At 41.0% G+C, this 17,109-nt stretch overlaps 1 protein-coding gene across 1 annotated transcript in view; it reads left to right on the top strand.

Moving 5' to 3' along the window:
* astn2 (astrotactin 2) overlaps positions 1 to 17,109 on the top strand; it is a 395,991-nt gene that overhangs the window by 359,827 nt on the left and 19,055 nt on the right. The window contains exon 20 of the mRNA XM_074618826.1: positions 16,266 to 16,407. Coding sequence (XP_074474927.1) covers positions 16,266 to 16,407 — 142 coding nt within the window. The remainder of the gene's footprint in view (positions 1 to 16,265; positions 16,408 to 17,109) is intronic.

The following is a 17,109-nucleotide window of genomic DNA, read 5'->3' as shown; positions in this document are numbered from 1 at the left end:
TCAAACTGGAACCAACATCGCAGCTTGTTTGGGAACTTTTTTTCTCGTATATTTCGAAAAGAGTTCACCAAATTATGTTTCTGAAAACATTTGAGGCAAGAAATAAGCCATGCAGTTGCTGAATCTGTCTTAATGTTAGATCGACAACGGTTAGTTTAAAAGTTTTTCGGAAGCTTCCAGAGGCGGAAAGCTGCACTGAACGCCCCTGATTTGCATAAATTAGCCTAGATCTCGACTTAATGCAAATGAGGAGCGGCCAGTCTGGCGGCCAACGTGATGGCTGTGGCTCAGTGGGTAGAGTGGTTGTCCTATAACTGCAAGGTTGGCGGCTCAATCCCCGCTCCTATACTGTCTGCGTGTCGAATCGTCCTTGAACAAGACACTAAACCCAAGATCGCTCCCCGAGTGCTTTACAGCAGCCCACTGCTCCTAAGGATGGGTTAAATGCATAGGTCAAATTTCATGTACAGTATGTACCTGTATCTATATGATGAATCTAATAAAGTTCAAGTTATTTATTTATTTTTTTAAAGTTTTTTAAAGGGACTGTTTGTAAGAATCAGAAATACTTGTTAACAGCGACACCTGTGGCCGATAAGTCAATGAAAATCAGCGTCGGGCTCGCGCTTGTGCTCGCTCTACATAGACATGAACAAGAATCACTCAAAACAGTGAGGCGACACACGTCAGCTAAAACCACAATATCCCTATATTTCACCTGCTTGGCAGTAATGTTAGCTGACCAGACGAAGGTCTCTTCATGAATCAATGTTGATCCTAGTGTTGGCTTTTCCTGCCTCAGCCTCCCCGACCGCGGCCAGAGGGAACAGGGGAGACACTGGAGTTTTGGTCGGAGACGATAACGTTTCTCGCTGCGGAGCCCCGTCTCTTCACAAGACACGGGAAACCTCTGTTGGTCTGGAGGAGCTGCAGCATTTATTTCTGGACAAACGTCCACTTTACATTTACTAGATATTCTCAGAGCTAAACTAACGCTTCTGCAGTGTGGAGTGTGCGCGCATGCATGTAAGAGTGGAGCGAAATAGCAAGAACGCGCGCGCAGTGTGTGAGTGAAGGCAGGCAGGCAGAGGAGCAGAGTACAGCAGAGACTCCGGCCCTGGAGACCAAAGCTACGGTCTCCCCCTCATCCTCCGAATACGGCCAACACTGTTTTGCAAGACGGGCTTCACTAGATAGAACTTTGTGGTTTTGGTGCTTCCGTGTAGTTTGTGTTGGAGTCTTGTCTGAGCAGCGTAGCCACAAGCGAGCGTGCATGGGACACCGACCCGCAATGATTTATACATGTAAGAAGTTACAAACAGTCCCTTTTAAGTTTATATAAACTATATCGGGAGAAAGCCTTTTATCATGGGCAAATGGACCATGAGAACTGAGTTCTATGGGAGCTCCACCTGTAGCCATAGAACTAGAGTTATAATGTATAACCACTCTTTTATTTTACATAATGCTTTCCAACTTTATGTGAGGGAAAAAAATTCAACGCACTCCTGCTTACAAACCTGACTGACTGTCATTGCACAGAGAAATCACCCAGAGTGACCACCACACAACACATACTATATTTTATAGCCGGTATACTGGGCAAGTTAGCTGGCACCCAGCTGGTCTCGGTGTAAGAGACGAGCAACAATTGCTCACCCGGCTGAAGCCATCGGAGCCCACCAGTCTTGCGGTACAGCAGGTGGAGGATGGCAGTGCACATCAACCAGTCAATACAGCGCAGCATCACAGTAAGACACAAGCCAACAGCCTGTCATCACCCACAAGTCTATTCTTAGTGCTAAGTACAGACTCTGGGGGAGACAGAGCCACAGTAAAAGGAGCCGGGGGCAGTAAAAACAGACCACACACGGGTCACATCAAAAAATGGTAGACATGTACCCAAGGGGCCATTAGTCCGTGACGAACCACCACACCTGATGCAATTTCTTGCTATGCGGAGAGGGCAGGGGCAGCCCGTTGTCAAACAGCATGTCATTCTCGGGTTCTCAGAGCCGGTGAAGTTCTGACGAACAGGCACGGCATTGACCGTGTTGCTGCCGAATATCAACACTAGCTGAAGTAAGATGGGGCTGTTGAATGTGGAGAATTGTTCATTTGTTCAATTCATTTATATTTGATGAGGACAAAATTAAGACTTGCCTGCATGATACGACTTCCCGTTTGACTATCAATGAGGAACCGCGGATTTGCCATTCATGGTTATTGTTGTTCAGCTATGACCTCAATTGACCTTATTCCTGTAATATCATCAATCCAGAGAGCTGCAGAAATATTACAGTACTGATTGACGGGCTGATTAAACATCAAATTTGTCCTATGGGATGATCAAATAATTAATTATTTTTTTGCTATTACATGTACTGAACTTGTTTCACTGTGTTTTCAATCAGACCCATATGCTACTTTAGCTTCAAATACCACTTCTTATCTATGATTATAACACGGCCTGAATGAAAACTCAATTATTATTATTAGCTGGAGGGAAGTTGATTAATTTCAGATAACTGTAAGCCTCTGACGTACATATACTCTTATTACTTTTGCAAATGAATGCGGTATCAAGATGTAAGAGTTCCACTGAACTGTCCATTGTATTACTTACAGTATAGTGCTCAACAACAGTATGCAATCTCATCAGTCAATACATTCAGTAAATACTGTAAAGCTTTTGATGAATACATTAGTAAAAGACAGTACTGCAATGTTAATTCACTTTGGAAAAGCAACATTTTAAAACTGCATGCATCAGCTATTGTAATTGGCCTTGGTTCCAATAAAATGATACATGGTTGCCAATATGTTGGGGAACCAGACTGAAATATCTCAACAACTATTGGATGGATTGCCATGAAATTTGGTACAGATATCTGTGGTGCCCAGAGGATGAATCTTAATGACTGTTGATCCCCTGACTTTTCCTCTAGCGCCACCAGCAAGTCAAGGTTTTCACTAATCAAGTGACATATTTACTAGATGGATTGGCACAAAATGTTGTATTGTACAGACATTAATGGTTCCCAGACAATTAATCCTGATAACTTTGATGATCCCCTGACATTTCCTCTATGGCACTGACATTATGTGGCTTTAAATTATATACTGTATCTGGACAAATAATGGATGGATTGCCATGATAATTTGTACAGACATTCATGTTGCCATCTAGATGACTTGTAACAACCTTGGTGAACATTTCATCTAGATTCGTCAACATGTCAATTTTTGTATTTGTCTAATACAGGGGTCAGCAACCTGCGGCTCCGGAACCACATGCAGCTCTTTAGCCCCTCTCCAGTGGCTCCCTGTCGACTTTATTTTCTCTCAAAGTTATGACTTTAATCTCGTTATAGTACGACTTTTTTCTTGTAAAGTTATGACTTTATTCTCGTTATATTATGACTTTTTTTCTCGTAAAGTTATGACTTTATTCTCATATTACGACTATTTTCTCGTAAAGTTATGACTTTATTCTCGTTATATTTCGACTTTTTTGTCTCGTAAAGTTATGACTTTATACTTGTTATATTACAACTTTTTTCTCCTAAAGTTATGACTTCATTCTCGTAATGGTACAGCTTTTTTCTCGTAATATTATGACTTTATTCTGGAAATCTTTATTCTGGAAATCTAACTATAAGCTGTGTTACCTTCATCACAAGGCTCAAATGTTTTGTGGCTCCAGACCGATTTTTTTTTTTGCCTAAAATGTCTCCTTTGGTAGTAAAGGTTGCTGACCCCTGGTCTAATACATTATGTACGAAATACCTACAAAACTAATGCCATTCCCTACAACATTGCTCCGTGCTAATTAGCAAATGTTAGCATGCTAACACGCTACACTAAAATGGTGGATATGGCACACATTATGCCTGCTAGACATCAGCATTGTCACTTCAGTGTCGTTGTTAGCATTGTCACTGTGCGCATGTTAGCAAACCAATTTTAGCATTACACTCAAAGCATCACTGTGCCTAAGTATAATGGCACAGTACCGCTAGCATGACTACAGACTCTGTCTTGTTCATGGACATGCTACTTCTGGGACACGGAATCAGAGAACAAGTAGTGGGGCTGCCTTGTTCTGTGGTTATGCAGATGTACCTTTCAGTCAAGTGAAACAAGCCATTGTTCTGAGCAGTGGTTAGAATAGCAAAATGTGCAAGAAAACATCTGTCCGTGCGTGCGTGCGTGCGTGCGTGCGTGCGTGCTTGCGTGTGTGAGAAGAAGGTGAGGCTCAGTGTGGGGAGTGGAGCATTGAGTGCTGACAGTTTAACAGAAGAGGCCCCTAGCAGGTTTGGCAGCCCACCAGAAATATAAAGCGTGTGATTTGTTTGTTAATGTAAAGCTTGCGTTTTGTTTGTTTAAAAAGAGTCGACTGTTCAATTGTCTGGGCTGATAATAGGTTGACATACTGTAGAGAGAGAGACATCGTAAAACAGAGGGGAGAAAGAAGGTAGTTTAAGGACAAACAGAAATGTAATTTGAGAAAAAGAACGAGAGAATGAACAGAAAAAACACATGTTAGACCAGCACATAGTGTACACTCTGGATATGCAGTGCTTCAGATTTGACTTTATTATCACAATATGTGAACTTCTTACATTATTTACATTTTCATGAGATTGTAAAAAACACATGCCCAGGTTTGTGCTACTGATTGTGCCCAATTTTTGGAAATTAGTAATCTGCCAGATGTTATTTTTCATTATGTGTTATTATATGCAGTTATTGTATGTACTGGCACAAGAAAAATTTGTATAGAAAATGTTTTTTCTGAGGCACTGAACTCTACATGACTTGTGAACATAAAACAATATGAATTATTTACCACCAAGATTTAATATCAGATCAAACGTAAAACTTTTTTTTTAATGAAATTAATTTGAGCTGGTAGGATAGAAATATAATGCACAAAATACCTTGAAATATTGTGTTTTATTTTATTAAAACAAACTAATATTTTACATTGCAGAAGTTTTTTTAAATGTTTGATTGTCTACTGGCAAACAATTTAAAATATGAATGAAAGTTACCAATTGTGGAAAAGGACAGGGAAAGTTAATTATCTCAAAAAAACAATAATACGTTATATGTTTTAAATCCACTGACGGCTGTAATTTGCACATACTGTACATTATAGAACAATTACATTACCGCATTCATTCACTGTACAGAAATGTAGATACATTTATATCTGTATCTGTAAATCTAAGAAAGTGAAAGAACAGTTACTACAGTGTTTTTTCTTCAGCCACTTTCCCCTCAAATTTCGTCTTTGGGCAGAAAAAAGTCCTAATGTGTGAACCGACTGACCTCGAGGATTTATATGTACACTCTCTCTCTAACACACTGACACACACACACACACACACACAGCTAATGGCTAAGGCAATTACACTGTGCCTGAATTCAGGGGTGTAATTGAAAAGGTATGTCGGGGATAACAGTATAGCAAGTCTGGCTTCCAACATCAGACAAAATTCCACCATGTACACACCTGTCTCCACATCCTGCCACAGAAGGACCAATAAATTGAAGGTGTTTATGTTCATTGTGTACGCACAGCCTGGTCTCCTAAAAATTACGTTCCCAGACAATAAAACTGCGTTGTCAATTATGTTTCGAGGGGAAACGTATTTTCTCCCATATTACATTTCTTTTTGACGTATTACAAATATGTTTCTAATCGTAGTCCCGTGGAAGTCCGCGTAGGAGGAGGTCGGGGTGGATGGATGGGTCAAACAAACATGGGACTTTCACTCAGGAGGCCGCTGCTCGTGACCAAAAGTCAAAGTTGACTTGTTTTGATTTATGTCCCTAACTTAAAGGTCCCATATTGTAAAAAGTGAGATTTTGTAATGTGTCACTAGAAGCGCGTACAGCAGTCTGTTGCATACACCAGGCGGGGTGCGACTCCTGCCGCCGTCGCACGCCCCAGGCGGCTTTGGCCCTATAGCTCAGCGGGATTGACCCCACGGCGGAATTACGTTGACGCACAGCGGTCCGACGTGCTGCTGCACACCGGGACTGGATCCCAGTATGGGGCGACAGACTGCTGCACCGGGTCCTTCAGGGCTGCTACAACGAGCTAACTGTTGCGTTGGCTAACACTGGTAGCTAGCTACAGCTCAGTAAAAAAGTCCTAAATAAACAGGATTTGTTTTGTTATGTGTTTAAAAGTAGTTCACAATTTGCACGTTATAATTCATATTTATTAGACATTACTGACATTTGGAAATCATCATTGGATCAAACACGCTGTCAATCTTGTATTCTGCTGGTTGTTGATTGGTTATCTATGATTGGCCAAAACATGTTAAAAAATGAAATGCATTGAATTGATGGGAGATGTCCCGCCCTAAGGGGAGGACGGTGACGGGACGGAGCAACCTCCTCTGCCTCATATATGGACCAGCCTCCACTGACCTAAAGCATGCATATTTGCCCACTCACATGTTGATAAGAGTATTTATTTAGAGTTTTAATACTTGACAAATCCCCCTTTTAAGGTACATTTTGAACAACAACAAAAAAAAGTGCAATTAATTTGCAATAAATCACATTAACTATATACAATCATGTGATTAATCGTGATTAAATATTTTAATCGATTTACAGCCCTCATTTTTACTGAACCTAACAAAGTAGTTTTGTCGTGTTTTTGTTGCGTTTCAATTTACAACGTCAATCACGTTTTTGCGATTTCGACCGTAATCCGGGAGAAAATATGTTTCCCTCAAAACGTAACTGCAGTTTAGTTGTATGGGAAGGCAATTTTTGTAGGAGACTGTGTTGGTATGCATGCGTTATATTCCCACTCTTATGTTTCAATTCAATTCAATACTGTTGCAACTTTCTGTTCACTCTTTTTTATCGCCCCTACCCCGCCTACGGCTACTATTCACCCATGCTGCCCACAGAGGAAGGAGCTCTCTTTGAATTTCCCCACCCCGTGCCCACCTCCTCCTTTTTTGTGTTTTGTTATGTGCCAAGCTTTTTGAGAGGGGTTTTCCTTGTCTTCTTAGAGAGTTTGGGTGAGTCTGGGTTAGGGACTGTTGCTGTTGTGTGCCCGCAAAGCCCACGAGACATATGATATCGGGTCCGTACAAATAAACTTGACTTGACTTGTTTGCAACGACATCATAGTTACGAGGCCTGTGTGTGTTTGAATCCGAGCGGTTCTCTGTCCGTCAGCCTCGTCTCGTCGTGTTCCCATGATTTGCTATTATTTGTTCCCCCTTTCTGCTTACTAAAAAGGTCACCTGGCATTTACCATGAGGTTTTAATCGCCATGTAAGCTGGAGAACACGCAAAATGGCTTTTACCGTAATAGAATTTTCGGGGGCCTTAATTTTTGCCAGCTGTGTGCTGTTTTGGCTTTTGGTATTGACAGAAATGTTGACGGACCACAGGCCTACCCCTTGAGGAACCCCTCAGAAGGGTAGAACCATTAATGCTGCTTCTTGGGTGGGTTTGTGATATCTTATTCTGGAGTTAATGGATTTTGAGTATTATTAGCTAATTCTAGATTGGTATGCAAGCACTTAAAAGCTACCACCTTGGAGGCGAGCAGATGATTGAAGGTCCTCGGTAGAAATTAGCAAACTTCCACAGACGTAGCTATACATGTGCCAGCGGCTTGTAAAAAACACTTCCAGTTTAGCAGTTGAGTCATACCACCATTTTGCATGTGTGAACACTCCACGTTCAATTTATCACACCGTGTCATTTCCTCACCCCATAGTCTCCACTCTCTCTTATATACACACACACAGCACCCCTCTTCCTCACCTCTCCTTTCCTGTGATACTGAATGAAAGCGGGTAACTTTGTACTCTCTCAAACAGAAGACTGTAGTAGAAGCAGGGCTTCACCAAATCCAGGGATATGTTTCGAGGCAGCGAGTGTCCAATAAATAAAGATTTATTAGTTAGTTCATTGTGTTTAAGCATATTGTCTGTCAGGGTTTATAAGAACATGTGCTGCGGGTTCATTAACTGTTATACAGCAAGTGTTGCTTGGAATTTCCTCTTTCTTCACTTTGAATCAAGCAGCGGCTCGATTGGGACAGATATAGAGTGAGACCGCTGCCACATGTTCAAAGCTTAAAGCCAAGTTTTAAAAGATTAACACATTGTTTTAGTTCAGTCCAAATCTTTGAAAATTAATTATTGGACTTTTGTATGTAAAAGGGATAGTTCGGGGTGTTTTGAAGTGGGGTTGCATGAGGTACTTATCCATATTAGGTATATTACTTACAGTATAGATGACGGTCTGCGTAACCCCCAGGACCGAGAAATAGACATCCCTAACACCTACTATGGATAAGAACCTCATACAACCCCACTTCAAAACACCCGACCTATCCCTTCAAGTTTCTGCAAAAACTAAAATCTGTCTTCTAGCTTGACAGCTTCTTCTTGACAAAAAAGAAGGCTTGCTTTGCTGGGTAATGGTTACATGCAGTGAACAGTATTTATGCCATTCACCACTCTAAAGGTGCCAGCATCGTCTGTCTGTGTTCTCCTGTAGGATCGGTTTGCAGGTGGGAGGTCACCTTGTATTTGATGTCTCTTAAATCAGTAGTGAGAGAGGGCAGGGCCATTGATTTGACTATCTCATAAAGTTACTTATGCTGCATTTCACATAGAAACTGCTGTTATTTCCTTGTATGTAATGCAAATGTGCATGTTTTTTTTCATATAATGCCATTTTACATCATTCCTTGTGAAATAAGTGTCCTATTTTCTATTTAGAATGTTTCATTATTTAATTTTCATTACTTGCTTCTTACACATTAGACATAGAAAAAGGCCAATATCAGTCTCTTAACTGTGTGCACATGATGGTACAGTGTGTGCCCCCACTAAGCCTGTGTACTGTTCTATTTATGTAATTGCATAACAGTTTATAGCTTTCAGATGGCTCTGTTTAAAGAAGGATTGACCCATGGAATGTGCGGTAGAGTTTGCTAGGTAAGGGTATATATGATTGTTAAAAGAACTCAAACACACTGTGTTCTCCTGCTGAGTCCTTAAATTGATAATTATACAGTGTGCCGCTCGAGAGCAAACCGAAGACATTTGACTTTTGTTAAGTCTTCCAGATGGATCAAAGTTGCTTTAAGCACTTCCTCGTGCTGTCAGTGACATAAGTGGTCTATTCACACTGTACGCGTAATGTCCAATTATGACACGTTGCCTCATATTGCTAAACTAAGCTATAAGCCTATAATGCGCCTCTCTATTTAGGACTATGGGAGACATTAACATCTTTCGAACTCTGTTAGTAGTACACATTGATATTGTCATGGCAAGTTTATTTTAAGTGTTTGTTTTGGACCCAAACTGTTATAGAACGGTGTTGCAAATTAGCTGCAATATAAACACTATGATCAACACATTATAATGGCATAATCAGTGCTTTGTGTTGTGGACTTTTGACCACGAGGGGATATTTTGGAAAGATGCAAATAGAGACTCAGTAACTGAAGTTGTTATTATCTCGTCTTTGTCACATGCAGTCATAAGTTATGGGTTAAAGCTGCAGTGGGTAGAAATGGAGCAAATATAAATAATAAATATAAAAAATATTTTTTATTAAACGGTCACTATATTCTGACAGGAGGGGTAAGGGAGACCGGTAATCTGAAAAAAATCATGTGCCCTGTGTCATGTCCTCCTGTGTCCTCCGGTGTCCTCTGGTGTCCTCCGGTGCTCCTAATGGCATCTGCAAGATTCCACAGACTGGAGGAAAACAACCAATCAGAGCCGAGCTGGAGCTTGCCGTCTATGAGAACCACGAGGCAATCACTCCGACCAAATGGTCAAACTAGGCAGCGCTGATCAAATATGAATCAATATTCTGTTTCTGTAATGCCTATTCCTCTCCTCAGATGTTTTCAGAAACATCTTGTGGTGTACTGTTTAGCTGTAAAATGAGAAAGTTTGTGACCCGGCAACCATAAGTTGAGAAAGTACAAAGCACTGCCCACGAGCCAGAGCACAGCCAATAGGAACGCTCTCTCTCTCTCTGAAATGACCTGTGATTGGTCAAAGTCTTTCGTCACAGGCTAGATTTTCTAAAGCCTGAAAACAGCCATGAGGAGGTGCAGAAGTCTTGTTATTTCTCAGAACACTTGAATTTAAATATGCTGAAAGGTTATCATGTAATTTTTGCCCAATGATGCCAAAAATGTGTTGCCTACTGAAGCTTTAAATAAATAGAATTTTAGCTAACAAATTAGGGCTGTCAAAGTTAAATACCGCTCCAAACATAGCCTAAAGTTTGGCGAGGAAAAACCGTCCTGTCCATTTTCAAAGGGGTCCCTTGACCTCTGACCTCAAGATATGTGAATGAAAATGGGTTCTATGGGTACCCACGAATCTCCCCTTTTACAGACATGCCCACTTTATGATAATCACATGCAGTTTTGGGGCAAGTCATAGTCAAGTCAGCACACTGACACTGACAGCTGTTGTTGCCTGTTTGCCATGATATGATTTGAGCATAGGTTTTATGCTAAATGCAGTACCTGTGAGGGTTTCTAGACAAAAATTCTCATTGTTTTGTGTTGTTAATTGATTTCCAATCATAAATATATACATACATACATTTGCAGCATGTTTGCCCATTATCATGTTGATAAGAGTATTAAATTCTTGATGAATCTCCTTTTAATGTACATTTTGAACAGATCAAAAAATATGATTAATCGCGATTAATCATGGATAATCATGCGATTAATTGTAATTATATATTTTAATCGATTGACAGCCCATAAAAACATATATATTAAACTCTAGTCACAACAGAAAACATCTTTGTCTGAGTTGGGTAGTTGAAGTTAGGTTGTCTAAATTCAGCATCTCGCATTCGCAACTTTCTTGTTTTCCATTGCGCTTCATCAAATCACTGCCTCTTTCCAGACATATCTCTTCTCTTCTTAGTCACTTATCACTTCTGACATTATGCCAAGCCCTGGCACAATGGGGCTCTGTAAATAGGTCCCATGAAAGAAGGAAAGGAAGTCACCTGTTGTAGGTCTGCCACATCTATCTGAACACATTTGAATACAGTTTCCCTTTGAGCTATAGCCACGCGTGCAGAAAGCAGCAGCAGAACTCAGCTTGCTGTACAATTTCTCTTTCCCTACTGTCGTTGGGCGGTTCTTTTGCCTCCTTTTTTGTTGTTATTGTCTAAAGGCCTCGGGGAAGCGTGTGCAATGTTCTGCGTGTTTTTTGCATTTATATACGGGCTACATTTTCAATGGGGCCGTAGGAGAGAAAGTTGCGACCCAGCCATGAAAGGGTAGCCATTGGTGAACACACTCTCACGTCAGTGTGTCTGCCATTTGATATGCGCAAGTCAAGATTATGTTCTAATCGCATACATCAACTCGCCGCTATTAAAACACGAGTCACAAGTGGTTGCTTCTGACCTGTACTGTAGTCACGCATCAGCTCCCTGATTTATTCTGATTATCAAAACATCCATTGACATCATTCCTCTCTGTGACCACATCCAAAAATCATAAAACATCAGAGGACTCACTGTCCTTTTTCCTTTCCCCTTCTCATTGTTTGTCTCTTTCTCTCTTAACTTTTTTTTTTGCCTCGTTGCGTCCATCTTTTTTACTCCGTTTTTGTCCACGGTTGTATTTGGAGCGGCCGCTTTCTACTTTTATCCTTTGTGAAGTGGCAGAAATCTGGCATTCGATTGGCATTCCTCACGTACTTGCTTGCAATAAAAGGTGGGGGGATAAACTTGAAAGGCAGAATGAACGCAGGCCGAAACAGGTCAACAGTCCATCTTAAATAGAACATTACCAATTATTTCTGCAAAAAGATTAAGTTGTCTGCTCGTGATAATTTATCGTCGAACCAAATATTTAAGAAAACTCATCAGGGTAGTGAACATATCACAAAAGTTTGGTCAGTGAAGCTGGCACTAACCGCATAAAAAAGTGGAGCTTTTGCAGGTTGCCCTGGCACAGTACCAGTTATAAGCTTTAAGATACTGTTACAGTATCATGAATTTTATCACACATAAACAGTTTTCAGTTAAGTGTAGCTGTATTGAGTGTCAGGAGCCCGTGCGTGCAGCTCTTGGACAATAAAACCTGATGGCAAACACTGGATCCAATATCAACTTTTGAAATAAATCCACCCTTCACCTTCAATTCAGCTCATTTTCTGCATTTCATTTTTCATGTGGGATTTTTATATAATTCTGTGTCCTTAAGCATAAAAGTCAATGATTAGGTGCAAAATTATTTATAGATTATTTTATCGGTCTTACAAAGCCAAAACAAATGAGTATGATAGAATAAAAATGAAAAAGAATATTTAAGGTTATTTGTAAAATATGTATAATAGTCTTCTATGATGCTATCCACACCTGTGGCAGAGCAGAGGACGGATGGAAAGCTCAACAACAAGCCGGCCAAAGTCAGAGAGAAACTGTTGCGTGTGATCCTCCTCTTTGCAGATGATTGTGCCCTCGGGCTATTATTGATCTCCAGAGCATGTATGATTTTGGTCTTAACTTTTATTATCATTACAAAAGAAGACAGAAGTTATTCATCAACCTTCTTCAGCAAAACCCTTGAAGCTGTGATGCCTTGCATTATAGTCAATTGAGAAACTTGCTTACCTTGGCAGCACACTTTCCAGACAAGTGAACATCAATGTGAAAGTTAGGAGAAAAAGTCCAGATGGCTGTTGTACACTGCACTTTATACAAGGCACACAAAGTGCAGGACGTTGACACTGGAGACCCGGTTTCATGTCCTGAGTTGTGTGCGAGGTCAGGTTTAGGCCAACAAAATACTTTTGTTAATGTTAGGGGTAGGGATGCACCGATACCAGTATCGGGTATCGGGCCCGATACTGTGCTCATGTACTCGTACTCGCAAAACGGCTCCGATACAACGGAACCGTTACCACTTTACAGCGGCGCAACGTTAACCTCTCGTCACCATCTTTCGGGTCCTCACGCTCCACCTCCCCGACAGTGCGGGCGAGACGGGCCGGTGGTGCTACCGTGGTGCATCCTTGGTCCGTGTTTCAGAACGGGTCGGGTGGGTTGCCGACAACGCCACAGACCCCTGGCACCTTTTACATGGGCCGCGGCACGACGTGGCTGGGGCGCACTGAGGACAGTCCGCCCCGGTCGACAGTTGCACCGGGAGCAGGGAGCCCCATCATGGTGCGGCAAGGTCCGGGCGGGGAGCGCTGTAAAGCTGCGGCCGCGAGCCACCTTCACCCCGAGCCTTTCCAAGCCGACCTAGAGCCGGTTGCGGCGCACCGCCTCGTATGCGGGACTCCCCAGCTTGTTTTTGTGTTGCTCACACCCTCCAGCTGGCTGTTAACGAGGCTCTTTTGATACAGAGAAGTACTCGTATCGGTACTCGGTATCGGCGAGTACCCAAATGTAAGTACTTGTACTCGTACTCGGTCTGTATCGGTGCATCCCTAATTAGGGGTAAAATTGTGGTTTTGGTTAAATATCTAAAAAGTAAACGAAGTATGCTTTAAGTCTGCATACTTTAAATATTTTATATTAAACCATCCATCCATCTTCAACCGCTTATCCGGGGTCGTGTTGTGGGGGCAACAGCTCCAGTATTAAACCAATACCACAATATTACCCTAATCTTAATCAAGTGCTTTGAGTTGCGTAAACATCATTACAAGCTTAAATTGTAGACAAGTGTTTGTCTGAACAGATATGTTCAGAATTTACATTTTGCAACTTTGCAGATACATTCATTAAACATTTTCCCCCTCATTATGTTGATAAAACACAAGATTGAGGCAGCATTACGTTTCTCACAGATTTGATTTGCTTATGCAAGTTGGTAGTATATATACTGTTCCAGTTGCAAACCTTGCAAATCTTCATTGTCACTCCCGTTAATAGCTAACATAAAGCAGATGGCACCACTGAAGAACAATTTAAATCAATAAGAACTGATGTCAGAAAGAAGACAATTAACATTTCAGGTTCAGGTTACTTTATTTGTACCCGTAGCTAGATTTGGTTTGCAGTGACAGACGAGGCATCCTTCTTGACAACAGACAAACATGGTAAAAATACTCCAAAGAGTCCGATAATCACTAAAATCACTAAAATAAAATGAATAAATATGAATGAATAAATAAGCATTGCTTCTATAGCATCTGTGCAATGTTACTACAACTTGTTCATCTGAGTGATGGCTGCTGGAACAAAGCTGTTTTTATAGCGTTTTGTTCTACACCTTGGGAATAAACTGGGACACATTTAGAATGTTTACATTTATATCTGTGTAAAGGGTCTAAATATTGTATATTTGTGACATCACAAATGGACAGAAATCCTGACAGCTTGTTTCAAATGCAGAGTTTCTGAATACGGGCTGTGTGTATCTCCCTGTGGATTGAGCGTTTCAAAACTTTCACAGTATTTATATAGCACTTAAGCCTGCTTTATAATAAAAAAACATGAAAATCTCACTTTTTTACAATATAGGACCTTTAAAATAGAACCGGTTATCCACTGTTACTGTCTGGTGTACAGGGACCCCTGGGTCAAGCTGTGACTCACCAGTCAGCCTACTATACCATTTAACAAATTTGAATAAGAGAGTTTCTGTTCTTTAATGATAGCTTTCCAAACTATGACACCAGAGAAAAAGATAAATATCTATTCAATACATGCACGATAGAATAAGGTAATCATCATCATGGTTTTGTCAGTTTGGAAATTAGAAAAGTTTCCTCAAACAAAACTGCTATTCTGGGCGTTGTTTGAATCCCAGTAATTGGAACACTCTATTGCTAAAGTTTAAATTTAGCAATACTAAAACAATATGGACTTTGTTAATATGTTCCAATATTTAATTGACCTCATTTTGCACTGCAGAGCGGTCATTATGTAAAATGTCTGGTTTCTTAATTTCCCGTTAATCCGTCTGTTTAATAAATAGGTTTCACTTTGAGTAAGAATTCATCCCACGATTAGCTAAACATATGTAAACACGGTATGCTGGTGGTCTTTGGGTTTGAGACAGTTGAAAAATGAAGTATCAAAGTTTGTGCTGATGTAAGTTGTTTATAGTAAAAGGTAACAAATGGGAATTCCAGGTTGAAATATAAAACACTATCATACTCCGTGAGAGATTTTGACAAAAACATTAAAATTGGAAATGTAGGCATACTTCTTTCGCAGCTCTGAGCAGGTTCCAACAACAAAATAAAAGAATCCAATTTGAGATTCATGTTTAAAAAACCTTCGAAAGACCAACCCTGCAACGGTGCAAGAATGTGTTTGGGGGGAAACCTCCTATACACAGAGCTCTTTCTGTGAAAAGGTCAAATCATTCATTCGTGCAGTTCTTTTTCCTCTCTTCTGCAACCTTTTCTTACCATCCCCTTGTGCCCTACCAGCCAGACTTACTCCCTGTGTTTATAAGTTGGCCCGTGTATCATAAGCGAAAACTAAGCTGCCCTTTACCTCGTGTAGAAATAGTTGGGAATCCAACCGTTTGAGAGCTTTTAAACTATTTTGACAGCTCCCCTCTTTTTTTCCATCACCCCCATGAGCACTGGAAACTGGCATCGCGTACGTGTGTGTGTCTAAATGAACAAGTGTGCGTCGCTCGCCTTTTCCCGTAAGCTGACATGAAAGCTATTTCACAACTTGTGAAGTAGTGTTTTGCGAGACGCCAGGGTGCTCAGAGAGATATCATTGTAACAGTACCATGTGCCCATAAAGGAAAGAAATCCTGTTTTCTTACAGTTCTGTAATGTAGTGTGTTTGGACCGCCGCCAGCAAAAAGTCATATTTAATTTAGCCCCGAGCTCGGTGCCGGCGAAATGGCTCCCTCCGGGCCGGGCAGAGGTGAAACTCACAACGCCAGAGTCAAATGGCACAATCATTGATAAGGAAAGAACTGCTTTCCTAAATGTAGAAATTCATTCATGACTAAATTCATGCTGTGCACCATTGTTTTTCCTGTGTTGAAACATGTGGTGGAACCAAAACATGTGGTATTGTTTTATTTAACTAAGAACAATAGATGAAAAGATAATGTTGAAAGATAAGTGCCTTTTTTTTCCTCCTTTTTTGGCAAAATGTATGACAGATGGTAAAACAAATAACATTTCCAAAGAAAGTAAGATTTTCTTTTTTGTTTCCCTCTTTCTTCATTCATCCCTTCTTTTCCCTTTTTCCTTCAATTTGCATCTCTCTACCAGGTGAAGTTCTGAGCTTGGTGGACGATCTGTTCACCGGTTTGGGTTCTGCCTGTGTCGTCGCCGGGAAGAGGACTGGAGACCATCCTCACTCTGTGCTATATTCAGTGGTCTTCAAGTGCCTGGAACCCGACAGTCTCTACAAGTAAGTCTGCCGATACCCTTTGCCAAGTTTTCCCAAGTCAATTAAATAACAGATTTATTGCGGCTGTTTATTTCTTCACCGTATGAATAAACATGAGTCATAAATTGTGTTGTGTTGTAGTTAAAGCAGGCTTAGCTTCAAGGTTCCCGCACATGTCTTGTGAAGAATGGAAAGTTCCTAATTATTTCCAGATTTCAATGGGTGTCAAAATTCATAGAAAATGGGCATTAAACTTATGAGGAAAATATGTTTCCAAATTTGTGTATTAATGAAGCAATATACAATGTATTAGATGCTTCCTTCTGATCGTGGTGGGGGGTTTTGTGTGACCCTGTGTGCTGTGTTGTGGAGCTGGGTCTACCAAGGCACGTTGGTCCCAGTTGAGGGGCTAGACAAGCCTGGAGAACTTTCAGGCAAATGCTTGGAGGCCAGACCTGTACCCATGCGGTCTAATCCGCCTCAGCCAGAAGAAGGAACGTGGGAACACCATGTGCCCCACCACCTTCAATTTTAGATCTAGGACATCTGGTGCATTGCCAGTAGGGTTGCACCGATACCACTTATTTTCAGACCGAGTACAAGTACTTACATTTGGGTACTAGCCGATATCGAGTACCGATACGAGTACTTCTCTGTGCCAAAAGACCCTCGTTAACAGCCAGCTCTCGGTTGGCTTGGAAAGGCTCGGGGCGAAAGTGGCTC

This window comes from Sebastes fasciatus, chromosome 19 (assembly GCF_043250625.1).
Source record: "Sebastes fasciatus isolate fSebFas1 chromosome 19, fSebFas1.pri, whole genome shotgun sequence".
Lineage (NCBI taxonomy): Eukaryota > Metazoa > Chordata > Actinopteri > Perciformes > Sebastidae > Sebastes > Sebastes fasciatus.
Note: the sequence above shows the minus strand (reverse complement) of the source record. Positions and strands in the feature narration are given on the sequence as shown.